This window comes from Vombatus ursinus, unplaced genomic scaffold (genome assembly GCF_900497805.2).
Source record: "Vombatus ursinus unplaced genomic scaffold, bare-nosed wombat genome assembly UNPS02014803.1, whole genome shotgun sequence".
Classification (NCBI taxonomy): Eukaryota; Metazoa; Chordata; class Mammalia; order Diprotodontia; family Vombatidae; genus Vombatus; species Vombatus ursinus.
The window spans coordinates 9882259-9897618 of NW_020954581.1; the positions used below are offsets into that span (position 1 = coordinate 9882259).

The 15360-nt window shown below is 37.4% G+C and overlaps 1 protein-coding gene across 3 annotated transcripts in view; it reads right to left on the minus strand.

Moving 5' to 3' along the window:
- The window catches only part of LOC114051561 (low affinity immunoglobulin gamma Fc region receptor III-like), an 8271-nt gene extending 4999 nt beyond the window's left edge, over window positions 1-3272 (minus strand). For 2 of the 3 annotated variants that reach the window (XM_027873972.1, XM_027873970.1), the window contains exons 1-3: window positions 3164-3272; window positions 2107-2127; window positions 1559-1858 (exon numbers count right to left, since the gene is read on the minus strand). In XM_027873972.1, coding sequence (XP_027729773.1) covers window positions 1559-1858; window positions 2107-2127; window positions 3164-3200 — 358 coding nt within the window. In that variant the 5' untranslated portion in view covers window positions 3201-3272. The remainder of the gene's footprint in view (window positions 1-1558; window positions 1859-2106; window positions 2128-3163) is intronic. The other variant, XM_027873971.1, reaches the window with a different exon arrangement.
- Between the last annotated feature and the right edge of the window lie 12088 nt (window positions 3273-15360).

The following is a 15360-nucleotide window of genomic DNA, read 5'->3' on the forward strand; positions in this document are numbered from 1 at the left end:
AAGCTCCCATAAGAGACAGGAGGTGATAAGATCAAGGGCACAGAATGGTTGGTCTTTGGACCACCTCCAGTGTTTTTTCCATTGAACTGCATTGTCACCTACCTAGAGATTTTAACTGAAGTCTTGAGAATGAATAAGTTGCCATTCATTGAGAATGAGAGAAGAGGTGAAAGAAAAAAAAATCCTAGAGGATCATCTACATTTAGGGGTTGGAAAGAGGAAGAGGGCCAAAAGAAAGAGGCAGAGACAAAATGATCAGAGAAGCAGGAGCAGAACCATAATCACGGCATCTCATGGAAATTGAAATTGAGAAAAGTTTCAAGCAAGATGAGAACTGGTCAACAGTGCCAAACATTGCAGAGAAATTAAGAAGGAAGAGGACTCAGAAAAGGTGACTGGATTTAACTCATATAAGAGTTACTGGAGAACTTGAAGAAAGCAATTTCACTGGATTGTTATGGGCAGAAGTCAGATTGGAGAGGGGTTGAGGTATGAGCATGCTATGTACCAAGAGGAAAAGAAGATATAGGGAGTATAGATCACTTTTCGGAGAAGTTTGGTGGTGAAAGGAAAGTGATAGAATTGCAGCTTAAGTGAGTAGCAGACTCTAGCGAACAATATTTTAAGCCAGGCACGACTAGCTTGTATGTAGGCTGGGGAGAAAGATCTGATAGAAAGAGACATGAAAGATACAAGAAAAATGATGAATGAGCAATATCTCAAGGGGAAGCGATTAAGAGCACAGGTGATGGGGTTAATTTTGGAAAGGAGGTGTTAGATGATTTCCTCTGAGTCAGGTAAGAAGGATGGTTTGAATGATGAGGGAGATAGAAGGGAAGCTCAGGTATCTCCCCTCTGATGGACTGGATGGGTTTGCTTTTCTCGTAAAGTCAGTAAGGCAGGGGTATTTGTTCGATCAATCGGCAGGTATTTACTGAATGCTTGCAATGGGTCAGGCACTGTATTAGGCACTGTGGATACACAGATAAAAATGAAAGACTTACTTTTAAAGGGCTTGCTGTCTATAGAGGAAAGATTTTGAACATATAAATAAGTATATGCAAAGTACGCTACCCCTTTTGGATTTGGACAGTTTTATTTGGGGAAAGGAAAAGAAACATGGATAGTTCTGAGAAGACCTGAGAGAAATCAGACTCAGAGAAATGTACTTACTGAGGACAAAAATGGCCACAGTGTGTTTTCCAACACCTTGTTTACATATGTCTACTCTGAGGTTAAGTAGGAAACCTGAACAACTTAATTTTTTTGTGACTAGGGTTGGGGGATGGGGTGCTCATACCCATATTATATAATAAATAAAATGATTGTTTTATTTATTATATCTTATTATATATAAATAAAATTACTTTTTAAAAAACACGAGAATACTGGGAACTGGGATGAGGATGGGGAAATCAGGAAAGTTCATCTGTGTAATTTTTTTTTCAACTCTGTTCATCAGCCTGTAAGTAGGAGTGGAGTACATGTATGGTGAGAGTAATTCATAGCTGAAGCTTGGCAGTGAATGGGCCGGTTAACGGAAGGGCCCTGTACTCACCTGGGAAGACTTCTAGCCTCACAGGCTCGCTGAGAGCAGACTGGCCTCTCTGGCATTGGTACTTTCCACTGTATGAGATATTGTTGGCTGTGATGTTGTAGTCTTGGATTAGGACTGGAATAGTTGTGTCATTGTGGAGCCAAAGGGTGGACTTGTCTTCAGGGGTGCCAGACCCTTCACACCTCAGACTTACAAGGTCATCCTTGAGCACATGCAACCATGGTGGGTACAGGGTCACTACTGACTTGGAGAGACTTGCTGGTGGTGTAGAGAAGAGAAGGAAAGGGTCCTTGGTCGGCTCTGGAATGCAAGTGAGCTCCCTCTTAATAACCCATAGCCAGACTGGGACAAATGTGGGAAAAGGGGCTTTGGGCACCATTTTTCTGGGTTGATTCCAATGGGAATCTGGCCAGAAAAACAGAAAGTGAAACCCTATTGAAAGCAGAAATTGCTGAACCTGTTCTTTATTTAATAGAAAATTTCCAACATTCTGTAGTTTCTATGATCTGAGGATTCTGTTATTTTGAGAAACAAAGGAGCAAACTCACCTGCTTTCCCACCAGCCAGAACTACAAGAGAAAAGAGGGGAGAAATCAGCGAAGGGCAAGAGGAGGCACAAAACACCTGTAGAATGTTTCCCCTATTTTAAGAATTCTGTTTACAGAGAAATGCAAGGACCTGCCTCCCTTTAGTATCTTTTCCATTGTCCTCAACTCCTCTGTCCACCTTGCTGATAATAATAACATTGATATAGTGCTTACTATGTTTCAGGCACTGTGCTGAGTGCTAGATAATTACAAACTCATTAGATCCTCACAGCAATTCTGCAAGTCATTATCCCCATTGATTAGTTGAGGAAACTGAGGCAAAAAGAGGCTAAGTGACTTGCCCAGGTCACTCAGCTAGTAAATGTTTGAGGCTGGATTTGAACTCAGATCTGCCCAGCCCTATTTCCACAGTACCATCTATCTGCCTGGATGATGCCTACCTGCTGTGATCCTGGAAGCAGAAGAAACAACAACAACAATAAGAACAACACTGAATTTCAATCCTGAAGGTTAGAAATTTATAGGAAGAAATCATATAATTTTAGAACTCTATGCAATATTAATTATTTTTCTACTCCATCTGCCTTACTTTACAGAGACCTAGAGGACAGAGTCCCAGACGTGGATTTAGGAAATCAGATTCAAATCCTGCCAAGACAAGCTGTGTGACTCTAGGCATCTCATTTAACCTCTCTGAGATTCATTTTCTTTATTTTTAAAAAGAGGATAATGAAAGTACCAAACTCACAAGGTTATTGTGAGCATCATAGGAGGTAACATATATATACATATACATATACATATATATATATATATATATAAAACACTTGGCAAACCTTGAGGTCTCATATAAATAGGAGTCATTATGACCCAGGGACATAGAGTCCACCCTCCCTTCCCCAGACTTGTCCAGCCAAAGATGATGTCCTTCTTCCCATCCTTCCCCCCACCTTCCCAAAGAGACCAGTGTTCTTATCTGGACTTGGAAAAGGTCTCTGGTAGTCCCAGGTACCAAGGATACCCTGCACCTCTCCTACTCAGGGTAACCTTGACTCACCCAGAAGCAGCAAAAATGGCAGTAGTGACAGCTGCATTCTGCAGGGATGAAACAGACCAGACCAACTGAATTGTCCACTGCTGCCCTGGGACAGGATGTGACCTAACTGAGGCTTTTAGAATGAATTAGAAAAGAGGAAGGAAATCAACATTTCCCCCCCTCCCCCACTCCATCTATCATCAGGTTGCTTTTCCTGGAACCAATCTTGGTTTTTATAGAAGAAAGCCTAGCATGTTGAGGCTTCTACACCTGACTTCTGGGAAGTAAGAGTTCAATATAAGAGCTGCTTTCACGTACCTCAGAGTCAGCAGATTCTGGCCTTCAGCCTGGTGAGGTACTTTGGGGAACGCTTGATTTATCCCACATGTAAGAAGAGGGTGGATGGGACTTTGGCTGGGACTTGAAGGAAGCCAGCAAGATCAGGGGGTAGAAATAAGGAGGGAGAGAATTCCAGACATAGGGGACAAACAATGAAAATTCCCAAAGTCAGAAAGTGGAATGTCCTGTGCAAGGAACAGAAGACAGGAAAGGGGGGAGGTTGGCAAGTTATGAAGGGCTTTGAAAAATAAATAAAAGATTTTATGTGGTGAGGCCTCATGTGTTACAAGGGCTATCCCCCTGTGTTGTATGGCTCAAAGCTGGTTCTTGAAAAGACTAATAAGATTGATAATTAGCTAATCTGATTTGAAAAAAGAGAGCAAAAAATTAAATCAGTAAATAAGTGAGCAAGGGGAAATCACAACAAAATCAGAAGAAATAAATAAGAATCATCACAGCATGTTACACAGTTATATGCTAACAAAACGGAGAACAGAAAAAAGAGGAATGCCTCCAAAACTATAAAATACTCAACCATCAGAAGCCCAAATAGAGATATTAAGTAACCCAATCTTAGAAAAGGGAATTAATCTAGCTGTAAAGGTGGTACCAAAGAAAAAAAATCTCCTGGTCCTGATGGATGCCCAGGAGAATTCTATCAAACTTTTAAAGAACCCAAATGCCCCAAACTCCACCAATTATAAACTGAGAAAGAAAACATCCTGCCAGAATTCTTTTATAAGACGAATATAGTTGTAATACCTAAATGAGGGGAAGATAAATTGCAGAAAGAAAACTATATACCACTATAATCATATAATCATACAGTGATTTGCCCAAGAAATTATTCACTCTGATCAAATGAGATTGGTGCATAATTCATATTTTGGAGAGGTTTGAGAGGTCATGGGGAGCAGAGAAAATATCAAAACCTCTATCTTGTTAACTCAGCTTTTCTTAAGGTTTTCTTTTTTTGGTTAGGCAATGGGGTTAAGTGACTTGCCCAGGGTCACACAGCTAGTAAGTGTCAAGTGTCTGGATTTGAACTCAGGTCCTCCTGACTCCAGGGTTAGTGTTCTATCCACTGTGCCACCTAGCTACCCCTTAACTCAGCTTTTTAATGTGGTATGCAGAACAGAACTTAATATTTCAAATATAGCCTAACCAGGGAAGTGGAATGATTACCTTTCTCATTATGGACATTTTTACTTTTAAAATGCAACCTAAGATTGTAGGACACTATTCCTGGGATCACAGCCAAATATTTCCTCATCTGTAAAATGAGAGGCTTAGACTAGAGACCCTTTAAGTTCCCTTTGAAGTCTAGACCTAGGACCCTGTATCACAGAATTTAATCATACCAGACTTGCTGTCCACTAAAAACCACACTTCTAGGCACATTTTCTCATCCTCTACATGTGAAGTTGGTTTTTTTAAAAATTAGTTTATTTTGATTTATCAACAATCACTTCCATAAGCTTTTGAGTTTTAAATTTTTCTCCCTCTCCCCTCTCCCTCCCTCCCCAAGATGGAGCTCATTCTGAGATAGGCTATACATATACATTCCTATTTAACATATTTTCATGTTAGGGATGTTGTAAGGAAGAATTAAAACCACCAGAAAGAGGAAACAAAACAAAACAGAAGAAAACAGTGGCAAATAGTATGCTTCTATCTGCATTCAAACTCCATAATTCTTTCTTCGGATGTGGATAGCATTTTCCATCATGAGACCTTTGGATATGTCTTAGATCCTTACATTGCTGATGAAGTTGGGTTTTTAAACCTAAATGAAGGACTTTTTAACTCTATTAAATTTCATCTTATTAAATAGAGGCATTCATATTAGCTACTTTTTTTTAAGGCAACTGGGCTAAGTAACTTGCCCAGGATCACACAGCTAGTGAGTATCTGAGACCATATTTGAACTCCAAAGTCTGCGTTCAATCCACCGTGCCACCTATCTGCCCCCATGTTAGCTACCTTTTAATTCACTCTTCCTTTCTGCTCTTCTCATGATACCTGGTATAGTATGCTCCATTTCTATATTCTGCAGGCTGCTCTCTTCAGTCCAGGCCACCAGCAAACCTTCCTTCCTCTGCAGCCCCAAGAGTGACCTCAGTACAATAATGAAAACAACCCTCTCTGTGCCACAAATAAAGGAAGTCCTAAAAATTAAAGTTAAATTAGTACAACTGAGTATAAGAAAATCATTGAATTAATAAATAAAATTTGGAGTCAGTATTATGAGAAAAATAGTAAGTAGATAAACTATTAGTTAATATGATTTTAAAAAAGAGAGAAAAAACAAATTACTAGTATAAAAAATGAAAATGGTGAATACATCATTAAAGAAGACAAAATTAAAGCAATGATAAAGAGTTATTTTGCCCAATTTTATGTCAATAAATTTAACAACTTAAGCAAAATAAAAGAATATTTACAAAAATATAAACTGCCCAGATTAGCAGAAGAGAAAACAGAATACCTAAACAGACCTATTTTAGAGAAAGAAATTGAACAGGCCATAAATGAGCTTCCTAAGAAAAAACACTAGGACAGATAGATTCGCAAGTGAATTTTGTCAAACATTTAAAGACCAACTAATTCCAATATTAAAAAAGTTGTTCAGAATAATAGGCAAAGAAAGGGTCTTACCAGACTCCTCTGATGAAACAAATATGATACTGAAACCTAAAACAGGAAAAGTAAAAACAGAGAAAGAAAATTATAGACCAATTTCATTAATGAATATGGATACAAAAATCCTAACAATACTAGCTAAAAGATTACAATAATATATTGCAAAGATTATACATTACAACTAAGTGGGATTCATACCAGGAATGGAGAGATGATTTAACATAAGGAAAACTATTAACATATTTGATTGTATGAATGATAAAAGTAACAAAAATCATATCATAATATCAATAGATGCAGGAAAAAACATTTGATAAAGTACAACTCTCATTTCTATTAAAAACACTTGAAAGTATAGGCATAAATGAACTTTTCCTTCAGTTGATAAGAAGTATTTACCTAAAATCATTAGCGAGCATTATTTGTAATGAGGATACTCTAGAAGCCATCCCAGTAAGATCAGTGTGTGCCCACTGTCACTAACATTATTCAATAGTGTATTGGAAATTGCAGCAATAAGAGAAGAAAAAGAAATAGAAGGAATCAGAATAGGGAATGAGGTAATAAAACTATCTCTTTTCACAGATGATATGATAATATACTCAGAAATTTCCAAAGACTCAACTAAAAAGTTAATTGAAATAATTAATAATTTCAGCAAAGTAGCAGGATATAAAGTAAGCCCACCTAAATCATCATCGTTCCTCTAAATTACCAATAGGATCCTGTAGGAAGAGGTAGCTAGAGACACCTCATTTAAAATAACTCTAAAATATGTGGGAATACACCCACCAAAACAAACCTAGGATCTATACAAACAAAACTATAAAAAACTTTGTACACAAATAAAATCAGATTTAAATAAATGGAGAAATATTAATTATTCATGGGTAGGCAAGGTCAATATAATAAAAATGACAATTTTACCAAAATTTATATATTCAATGCCATCCCAATTAAATTACCAAAAATATTTTACAAAGAGATACAAAATAACAAAATTTATTTGAAAGAACAAAAGGTCAAGAATATGAAAGGAACTAATGGAAAAAAAATGTAAAGGGAGGAAGTTAGCAGTACCAGATCTCAAACTATATTACAAGGCAGTAATTATCAAAAGTATCTGGTACTACCTAATAAATAGAAAGGTAGATTAGTGGAACAGAGTAGACATACAATCTATAGCAGCAAATGAATATAGTTACCCAGTGTTTGACAAGTGTAATGACTTAAGTTTTGGGGATAAGAATTCATTATTTGGTAAAAAAAAAAAAACTGTGGGGAAAACTGGAATGTAGTCAGTCAGAAACTGGGCAGAGACCAATATCTTAGACCATTTACCAAGATAAGGTCAAAATGGAGACATGGCCTAAATATAAATAGAGACGTTAGAAGAAAATTTGAAGAACATGGAATATATTACCTATCAGACTTATGGAGAGGTAAACAATTTCTTATTTATTTATTGTTAGGCGATTGGGGTTAAGTGACTTGCCCAGGGTCACACAGCTAGGAAGTGTCACATGTTTGGTCCAAGGCTGGATTTGAACTCAGGTCCTCCTGACTTCAGGGCCAGTGCTCTATCCACTGCACCACCTAGCTGCCCTGAGGTGAACAATATTTGAACAAACAAGAGATAAAGAGTATTGTGAGATGTAAAATTAATTTTGATTACATGAAACTAAAAAGTTTTTGTAAAAATAAAACAAATGTAGCCAAGATCAGAAGGAAAGCAGAAAACTGGGGAAAAATTTTAGACAGTTCCTCAGATAAAGGTCTCATATCTCATATATATAAAGAACTTTGTCAAATCTATAAGAATGCAAGTCATTCCCCAAATGATAAATGGTCAAAGGATATGAACAGGCAATTTTCCATTGAAGAAATCAAAATAATTTATAGTCATATAAAAAATGCTCTAAATCATTACTGATCAGAGAAATGTAAATAAAAACAACTTTGAGATATCATTTTACACCTACCAGATTGGCTAAAATGATAGAAGGGGAAAGTGACAAATGTTGGAGGGGATATGGAAAAATTGGGACCTTAATTCATTCTTGGTGGATCTGTGAGCTGATCCAACCATTTTGGAGAGCGATTTGGAATTATGCCCAAAGAGTTATTAAACTTCCTATATCCTTTGACCCAGCAATACCACTATTAGGTCTGTTTCCCGAGATGACTAGGGAAAACGGAACCAAACTTACATGTTTGAAAATATTTATGGGAGCTCTCTTTGTGGTGGCGAAGAACTGGAAATTGCAGGGACACCTGTCAATTCAAGAATGGCTAATCAAATTGTGGTATATGTTCATAATGGAATATTACTCTTCCATAAGAAATAATGAGCTCAATGATTTTAGAAAAGCATGGAGATACCTCCATGAAATAACAAAAAGTGAAATGAGCAGAACCAAGAGAACACTGCATACGGTTACAGCAGTATTGTTATAAGAACAATTTTGAGCAACCAAATCATTGTGACTATTAGAAATACCTAAATTAACCTTAAAGATCCTATGAAGGAAAATGCTGTATGAATCAAGAAAGGAATATTGCTGTGGTGTAGAAAATGATGAGCTGGTTGATTTAGAAAAACATGGAAAGGCTTGGACTTATGAAGGAAGACGCTATCTACTTTCAGAGAAACAGGTGAAATAAACACAGTATGGTCTTACATATATGTGTATGAGTGTATATGTGCACATCGTGTATGGTTATAAATATCTATGTATATGTATATATCCGTGCTTAAATTTAGCCTTCTTTAGGGGGAGGGAGGGGAAAAAAAAGAAGTAAAAAGTGCATAGCAGAGGAAAAAATACTAACAAGGAAGCAAAGAAAAACTGGGCAGCTTTGAAAACAATGCATTTATTATATAGGTTTTCTTGAAATGAAAATTTATTGTTTTATATTGAATCCTCTCTTGTGGTCTGCTGTGTACACAGCAATGTTTTTTTTTTAATTTTCTCATTTTGTATTTAAGTATAAAATTTTAAAAATTACAAAAAATTTTAAAAAATAAAATATATGAAAAAACGGAAGTAAAATAGAAAATAAGAAATGCAACTGAAACTATAGAGCTACTCTGACTGTGAAACTAGGAAGAACCCTGGGAATATGAGTTTGGGAGAGGAACGAGAAACTTGCTTATTTATGTCCTCCAATCCAGATAACATAAAAGGCAGTAGCTGCAAGATGGTCCAGCTGAATGACTAGGCATGCAACACTAGGCTGAGGCCACAGGGGCTAGTGCTATTGTTGTTGTTCAGTTGTTTTTTTGGTCATGTTTGACTCTTCTGCCCCATTTGGGGTTTTCTTGGCAAAAATACTGGAGTGGTTTGTCATTTCCTTGTCTAGCTTATTTTACAGATGAAGAACTGAAGCAAACAGGGTTAAGTAACTTACTCAGGGTCACACAGCTAGTTAGTGTCAGAGGCTGGAATTGAACTCAGGTCCTCCTAACTCCAGGGCCAGCTGCCCTTTGTCACCCACCTGCCCCTTTCCTTTACCAATATCTGCCCTCAAGGTTTTCTCTGAGTTCATTGCTCAAAGGCTATCTATCTCCCCAGTAGGGGAGCTAGATTCCCAGGGCTTCAATTCCATCTTTGTCTCAGATTCCAGAGGAACAATTCTATTTTTGGCTTCCTTGAAGGTGTCCTTCCCAGTAGAGGGAAAGGAAGCAAAAATATGTTTAGAGTAAAAGTGTGAATCAAATATGGAACAAGCAATTTAGTTTCCACAAGCAAAAAAAAAAAAAAGGAATGTTAAGCAATAAAAAATCATAAAATGGTTATAAGCAATTAAAAGCCCAATATTGAAGTTTTGCTGGGCCATTTACAGCTTCCTTGCACAAGCTACTTATTAGTTAGTTTTCATTTTACTTCCACTGAACATAGCCCAATTAATGCGAAAGGGGCTCTTTGTTTCAATGGTTTGTCTTTTTATGGGAAACATTTCCTTGACTCTGCCAGTCTGTCACAGTCTCTGCCACTGCTCCAGCTGCTCTGAAGTCCATGGAGGGAGGAGATGGCACCTGCCTTTTGAGATCTTACAAGGCCCTATACAAAATGAAAGAGTATACAAATAGATAGCAACCCTATCATAGACACAGGTTTCCCTAAGGCCTTGAGTTTATGGCTTGTGATCAGGTGAGGGGAAAGGCTTCCCACCCCCCATCTCCACCCCTCCAAAACCTCTAGAGCTCAGAGAGTTTTCCTCACACTTCAAGGCTGGCAGGAGGAAAAAGGCTTGAGCATTGGGTATTGACCCTTTAGTAGAATATATCCATAGAATTCTGGCTCAAGAGTCAATTAAAAGAATACTTATTGCCTATAGGAATTGAGGGTGGGGCAAAGGCCAGTCCCAAGATTCCTAAAGTCTGTGGACGCAGGAGCTCAGTAGGAGCGTAAGTAGAAATAGGGAAGTCCAGGTTGGGGTTTGATGCAGAACTAGTAAGCTCTCATGGGAGAAATGCTCAGAGCATCTCCCAATCCTGGCAGGCCTTGTCCACATCATTCATTTGTGGAGTCTGAACCAAGTGCAGGTCCCTCTAACCTAATGTGAGGGAAACTGAGGAAGATTTTCCCCAGCCCTGTCGTGAAACTGCCTCATGACCTGACATAAAGAACGTACAGTGGAGCTAACATGCATGGCCGAGGTTATCATGGAGATGAAACATTAAGTAACCAACAAACTATGTTACCTGGGAAAGCAATTCTGATCTCAAGGAACATGTTTTTGAGAGAGGTGTGTAACTGTCCAAGGACCTGATCACTCCTTGGAGACTTACACAACAAACAGGTATTTGAGGCTCTGATCAAGCTCCCACCTTTGTTAGAATGTGTGCATATCCAGGACCTGAAATCACCAAGGATATGTACACAAAATATTAAGATTGTTTTTCCCTGGTTTACATAGATATAAAAGGGGCATCTGAAAGGGGATTTTTTGGAGTACTTTGATGTCAGAGATAGGGACGCCGATTCTCTGTTGTCGTTCAAGAGCAGATCGAGTGCCCTGTCCTTGTTGTTTAAGAGCAGGATGCTGCTCTTTTGGCCTTCTGATCAGACCTCTTGATTGTCTCCAGTCTCCCCAGTCTTGTAGGTATTTGAGCTCGCCTGGTCAGTGAGTGTGTATCCTTTCTTTTCTTATTCCTCCTTTTCTTGATTTTGATTAATACTTGTTGCATTGAATGTTATTCTTATCTTTATATGCTTGTGTTGCCTTAATCATTATTAATCATTGTAAAATAAATGTGATTGTTAAGTTTACACTGAGTGCATGTCATTATATCTTGAGATCCGAACCTAAAGTGAAAGTACTGCTCAGTTCATAATCCTTTCTATTACACCTAGTTACAGAGGCTGATGAGATGAGAAAGCCATGGTAAACTCCTAACACCTTGAAGAAATATCTTGGTATTGGAGATACCAAGGATTATCTGAGGAGACAGCTCTGAGAAGGATAGTGACACCACAAGTTCAGGTAAAATTTCAGAGAAAAAAATTGTCCTGGCCAGAATTCCAAGATTACCTGAAGAACTAAAAAGAGAGAAACAAAATGGAATAGTAAGAAAAGAAAGAATGGAAGGGAGAATTAATACTTCAGAACAGATAATGAAAAACCTCACACCAAAACTGAATGCCATAAAAATTAGAATGGGCCAGACAAAAGGCAACATATCAATGAGACATATAAAAAATATTAAAACAAAATCAAAAGACTAAAAAAAAAAAGAAGAAAATCTAAGAAATCTTAATCAAAAGAGCTGATAAGGAAAACAGATCAGAGATATGTAATCAAAGAATTATGTGCTCTGAGAATCATGACCAGAAAAAGAGCTTGGGTAATATATTTCTAGAAATCATAATGAAAATTGCCCAGAACTTGTAGAACCAGAGGGCAAAGAAAAATAGATACAATCCACCAGTCTCCTCCTAAAAGAAACCTTAAATGAAACCTCACAGGAACATCACAAACGAAATCCAGAGCTTCCACGTCATAAAAAATGCAAGTGGCCAAAAAGAAAGAGTTCACGTACCAAGGAACAAAAGTCAGGATCACACAAGACTTCATAGCTAACACTTTAAAGAAGAGGAGAGCTTTGAAGTCAACATATGAAAAGGCAAAAGGTAAAGGCTTACAACTAAGGATAACATGTCCAACAAAACTAGGTATAATCTAATAGGAGAAGAAATGACTTTTTAATATGGTAGAGGATTTCTAAGCATTCCTGATGAAGAATCTAAAATTGAATAGACTTCTTAAAATGGAAACATGGTTACCAAGACAAACTTAGAAATGTATGTATATATGCATGTATGTATATATACACACACATATATGTTTAATTGGAAAAGAATATGTGGTGATGAGTAGTTTGCATCCTAATAGAAGATAAGAAATAAATGTCTTCTCACAACCCTAAAATCTTTAAAGGTCAAAAAAAAAGGTAAAGATAATAGAGGGCTTATGAGTGGTTTTGTTCTGTTTTGATGATCTTAGGAAAAGACACAAATGAGAGGGATATAGAAACTACACTGGGGAATAAAGGAGGCAGGAGAGAAAAATCACTATCACATAAAAGAAGTGTATTAGGTAAAGACTACATAATCATGGAGGAAAGAATGAAAAAAGCAGGCATCCCATGAACCTCACTCTCATCTGAAATAGAGAATGATAGATGGAACACAATTACACATACACACAGATATTGGTATATAAATACATTAAACTAAAAATGGAAATAGGAGGGGACAGGACAAGGGAATAAGAGCAGGATAAGTAAGAGAATAATCATAAGGAAAATAAATTTAAATGTTGAAGAGAGGGACATGAAGGTATGTCCAAAAGGAAAGGAAGAAAGAGTAAAAACAGGTTTGGGGTGAGGAAGGGGAAGAGGTAAAAGCCACAACAAAGAGTACACAGATTGTTTCATTTATAGATCCCAGGTGTAAGGCAAACTCTAGGGAAAGTGCAAGTGGAAAAGACTGAGGGAAATACATTTTTAACAATCACAATCCTGTGTGTGAATAGGATGAACTCACCCATAAAACTGGAGAAGAGAGCAGAGTGGATTAGAAAACAGAATCTAACCATATGTGGTTTATAAGAAACACACCTGAAACCCAAAGATTCATATAGAGTTAAAATGAGGGGCTGGAGGAAAATCTATTATACCTCAAGTGAACTCAAAAAATCAGAAATAGCAATCATGATTTCAGAAAAGGATACAGTAAATATGGACTTGATAAAAAGATAATCTAGGAAATTATATTATGCTTACAAGCACCATGGATAAAATAATTATCAACACTATGTGTGTGTGTGTTTGAGAGAGAGGGAGGGGAATTGAAGAATTTGAGGGGATTGGAGCAGCAAGTGGTAGAGGGAATTGGGTGAACCATACTAACTCCATTTTGTGACTCAATTCTGGAGCTAGTTCAGTTCCCTTTGTATTCAATTAAGGGTCTGGTTCAATTTCTGTCTTGTGAGAAAATTTTATTCAATTATGGGAAACATGAGAGGACTTTGTTGCATTGTTTGAACTTAGCCCTGCATGGCTGGGAAGCTGGATTACCCTTACCCTCTGTTTATGCTGAACGGAAACCAGTCAGATCTAAAGACTGATGCAAGGAGTTTTCTCACAATTGTACCTCTCAAGCAACCCATATGTCTTGTCTGAAAACTGGCCCCCTAGTGATTGATCAATTATTGTTTCCATGTTCCTTGGATTGTTCACAGACACTTGGTGGTGGTGGGGAGGTAGTAGGACACCTTCTTTTTTGATTTCAGGGAATTTCACCTATTCACTCTCATCCTTCCAAATTGGGAAGTCTCTAATATTTCCTCCAATTAGAAATCAGATTTCTTAATGTTATATTGTTGCTTTTTAATTAATTGACCTCATTTGATTAATTATTTTTAATGTATAAATGTCTTTCTCCCCCTGTATTTGGGGTCCAGCCCTAGGCTGAAGATGAGTCCTGGTTTGCTGAACAATTGGCATACATTGCTTAATAAATTGACATGTTCAGAAGATAGAACCTTTATTTCTTCAGTCATTTCATCTTTCACCTGCCACATGTGTTTGCATCAAATAACATGACATCTAAATTCTTAAATTAGATTAAATTAAATTAGAAGTAGAAATAGATAGCAACATGATAATAGTGGGAGAATGTAATGTACACTTTTGAGAATTAGAAAAATCTAAGCAAAGGATTTTCAAGAAATAAATTAAGGTTGTGAAAAGAACTTTAGAAAAATTAGAGATGATGAGTCTCTGGTGATTATGGAATGGGAATATTATTATCATTCCCTTTACACCTTCTCCCCTTCCAATCTTCCCTATTACTGTAAAGGCAATCAGCATCCTTCCAGTACTCTAGGCTCACAATCTAGGTGTCATACTCAACTCCTCATTCTCTCTCACCCTCCATATCCAATCTGTTGCCAAGGCCTATAGATTTCACCTTTGCAACATTTCTTGAATATGTACCATTCTCTCCTCTGATATTGCCAACTCCCTGGTACAGGCCTTTATTTCCTCATGTCTGGATTATTATAGCCTGCTAGTTGTTCTGACTACCACAAGTCTCTCTCCACTTCAGTCCTTCCTTCATTTAGCCACTAAAGTGATTTTGCTAAAGCACAGGACCAACCTTGTCATCACCTCCCCACCTCCCTACACACACACACACACACACACACACACACACACACACACACACTCAATAAACTCCAGGGCTTCCCTATCACTTCCAGGATCAAATTCAAAATCCTCTGTTTTGGCATTCAAAGCCCTTCATAACACTCTCCCCTCACCCAATGTTTCCAGTCTTCTTGTACCTAACAAATCCCCATGTACTCTTTGATCCAGTGACACTGGCCTTTTTGGTGTTCCTGAATCAAGACACTCAATCTCTTGGATCTGGACATTTTTACTGCCTGTCCCCCATGCCTGATATACTTTCTCTCCTCATCTCCATCTACTGGCTTCCCAGGACTCCTTTAAATCCCAACTAAACTCCCATCTTCTATAAAAAGCTTTTCCCAACACCTCTGAGTCTAGTGTCTTCCCTCTTTTTATTGATTCCTATTCATCCTCTATATAGCTTGCCTACATGTAGTTGTTAGCATGTTGTCTCTCTCATTAGATTATAAACTGCTGAGAAGGGAATTATGATTTTTACATTAATTGATATATGTATAATGAATATATCAATAAT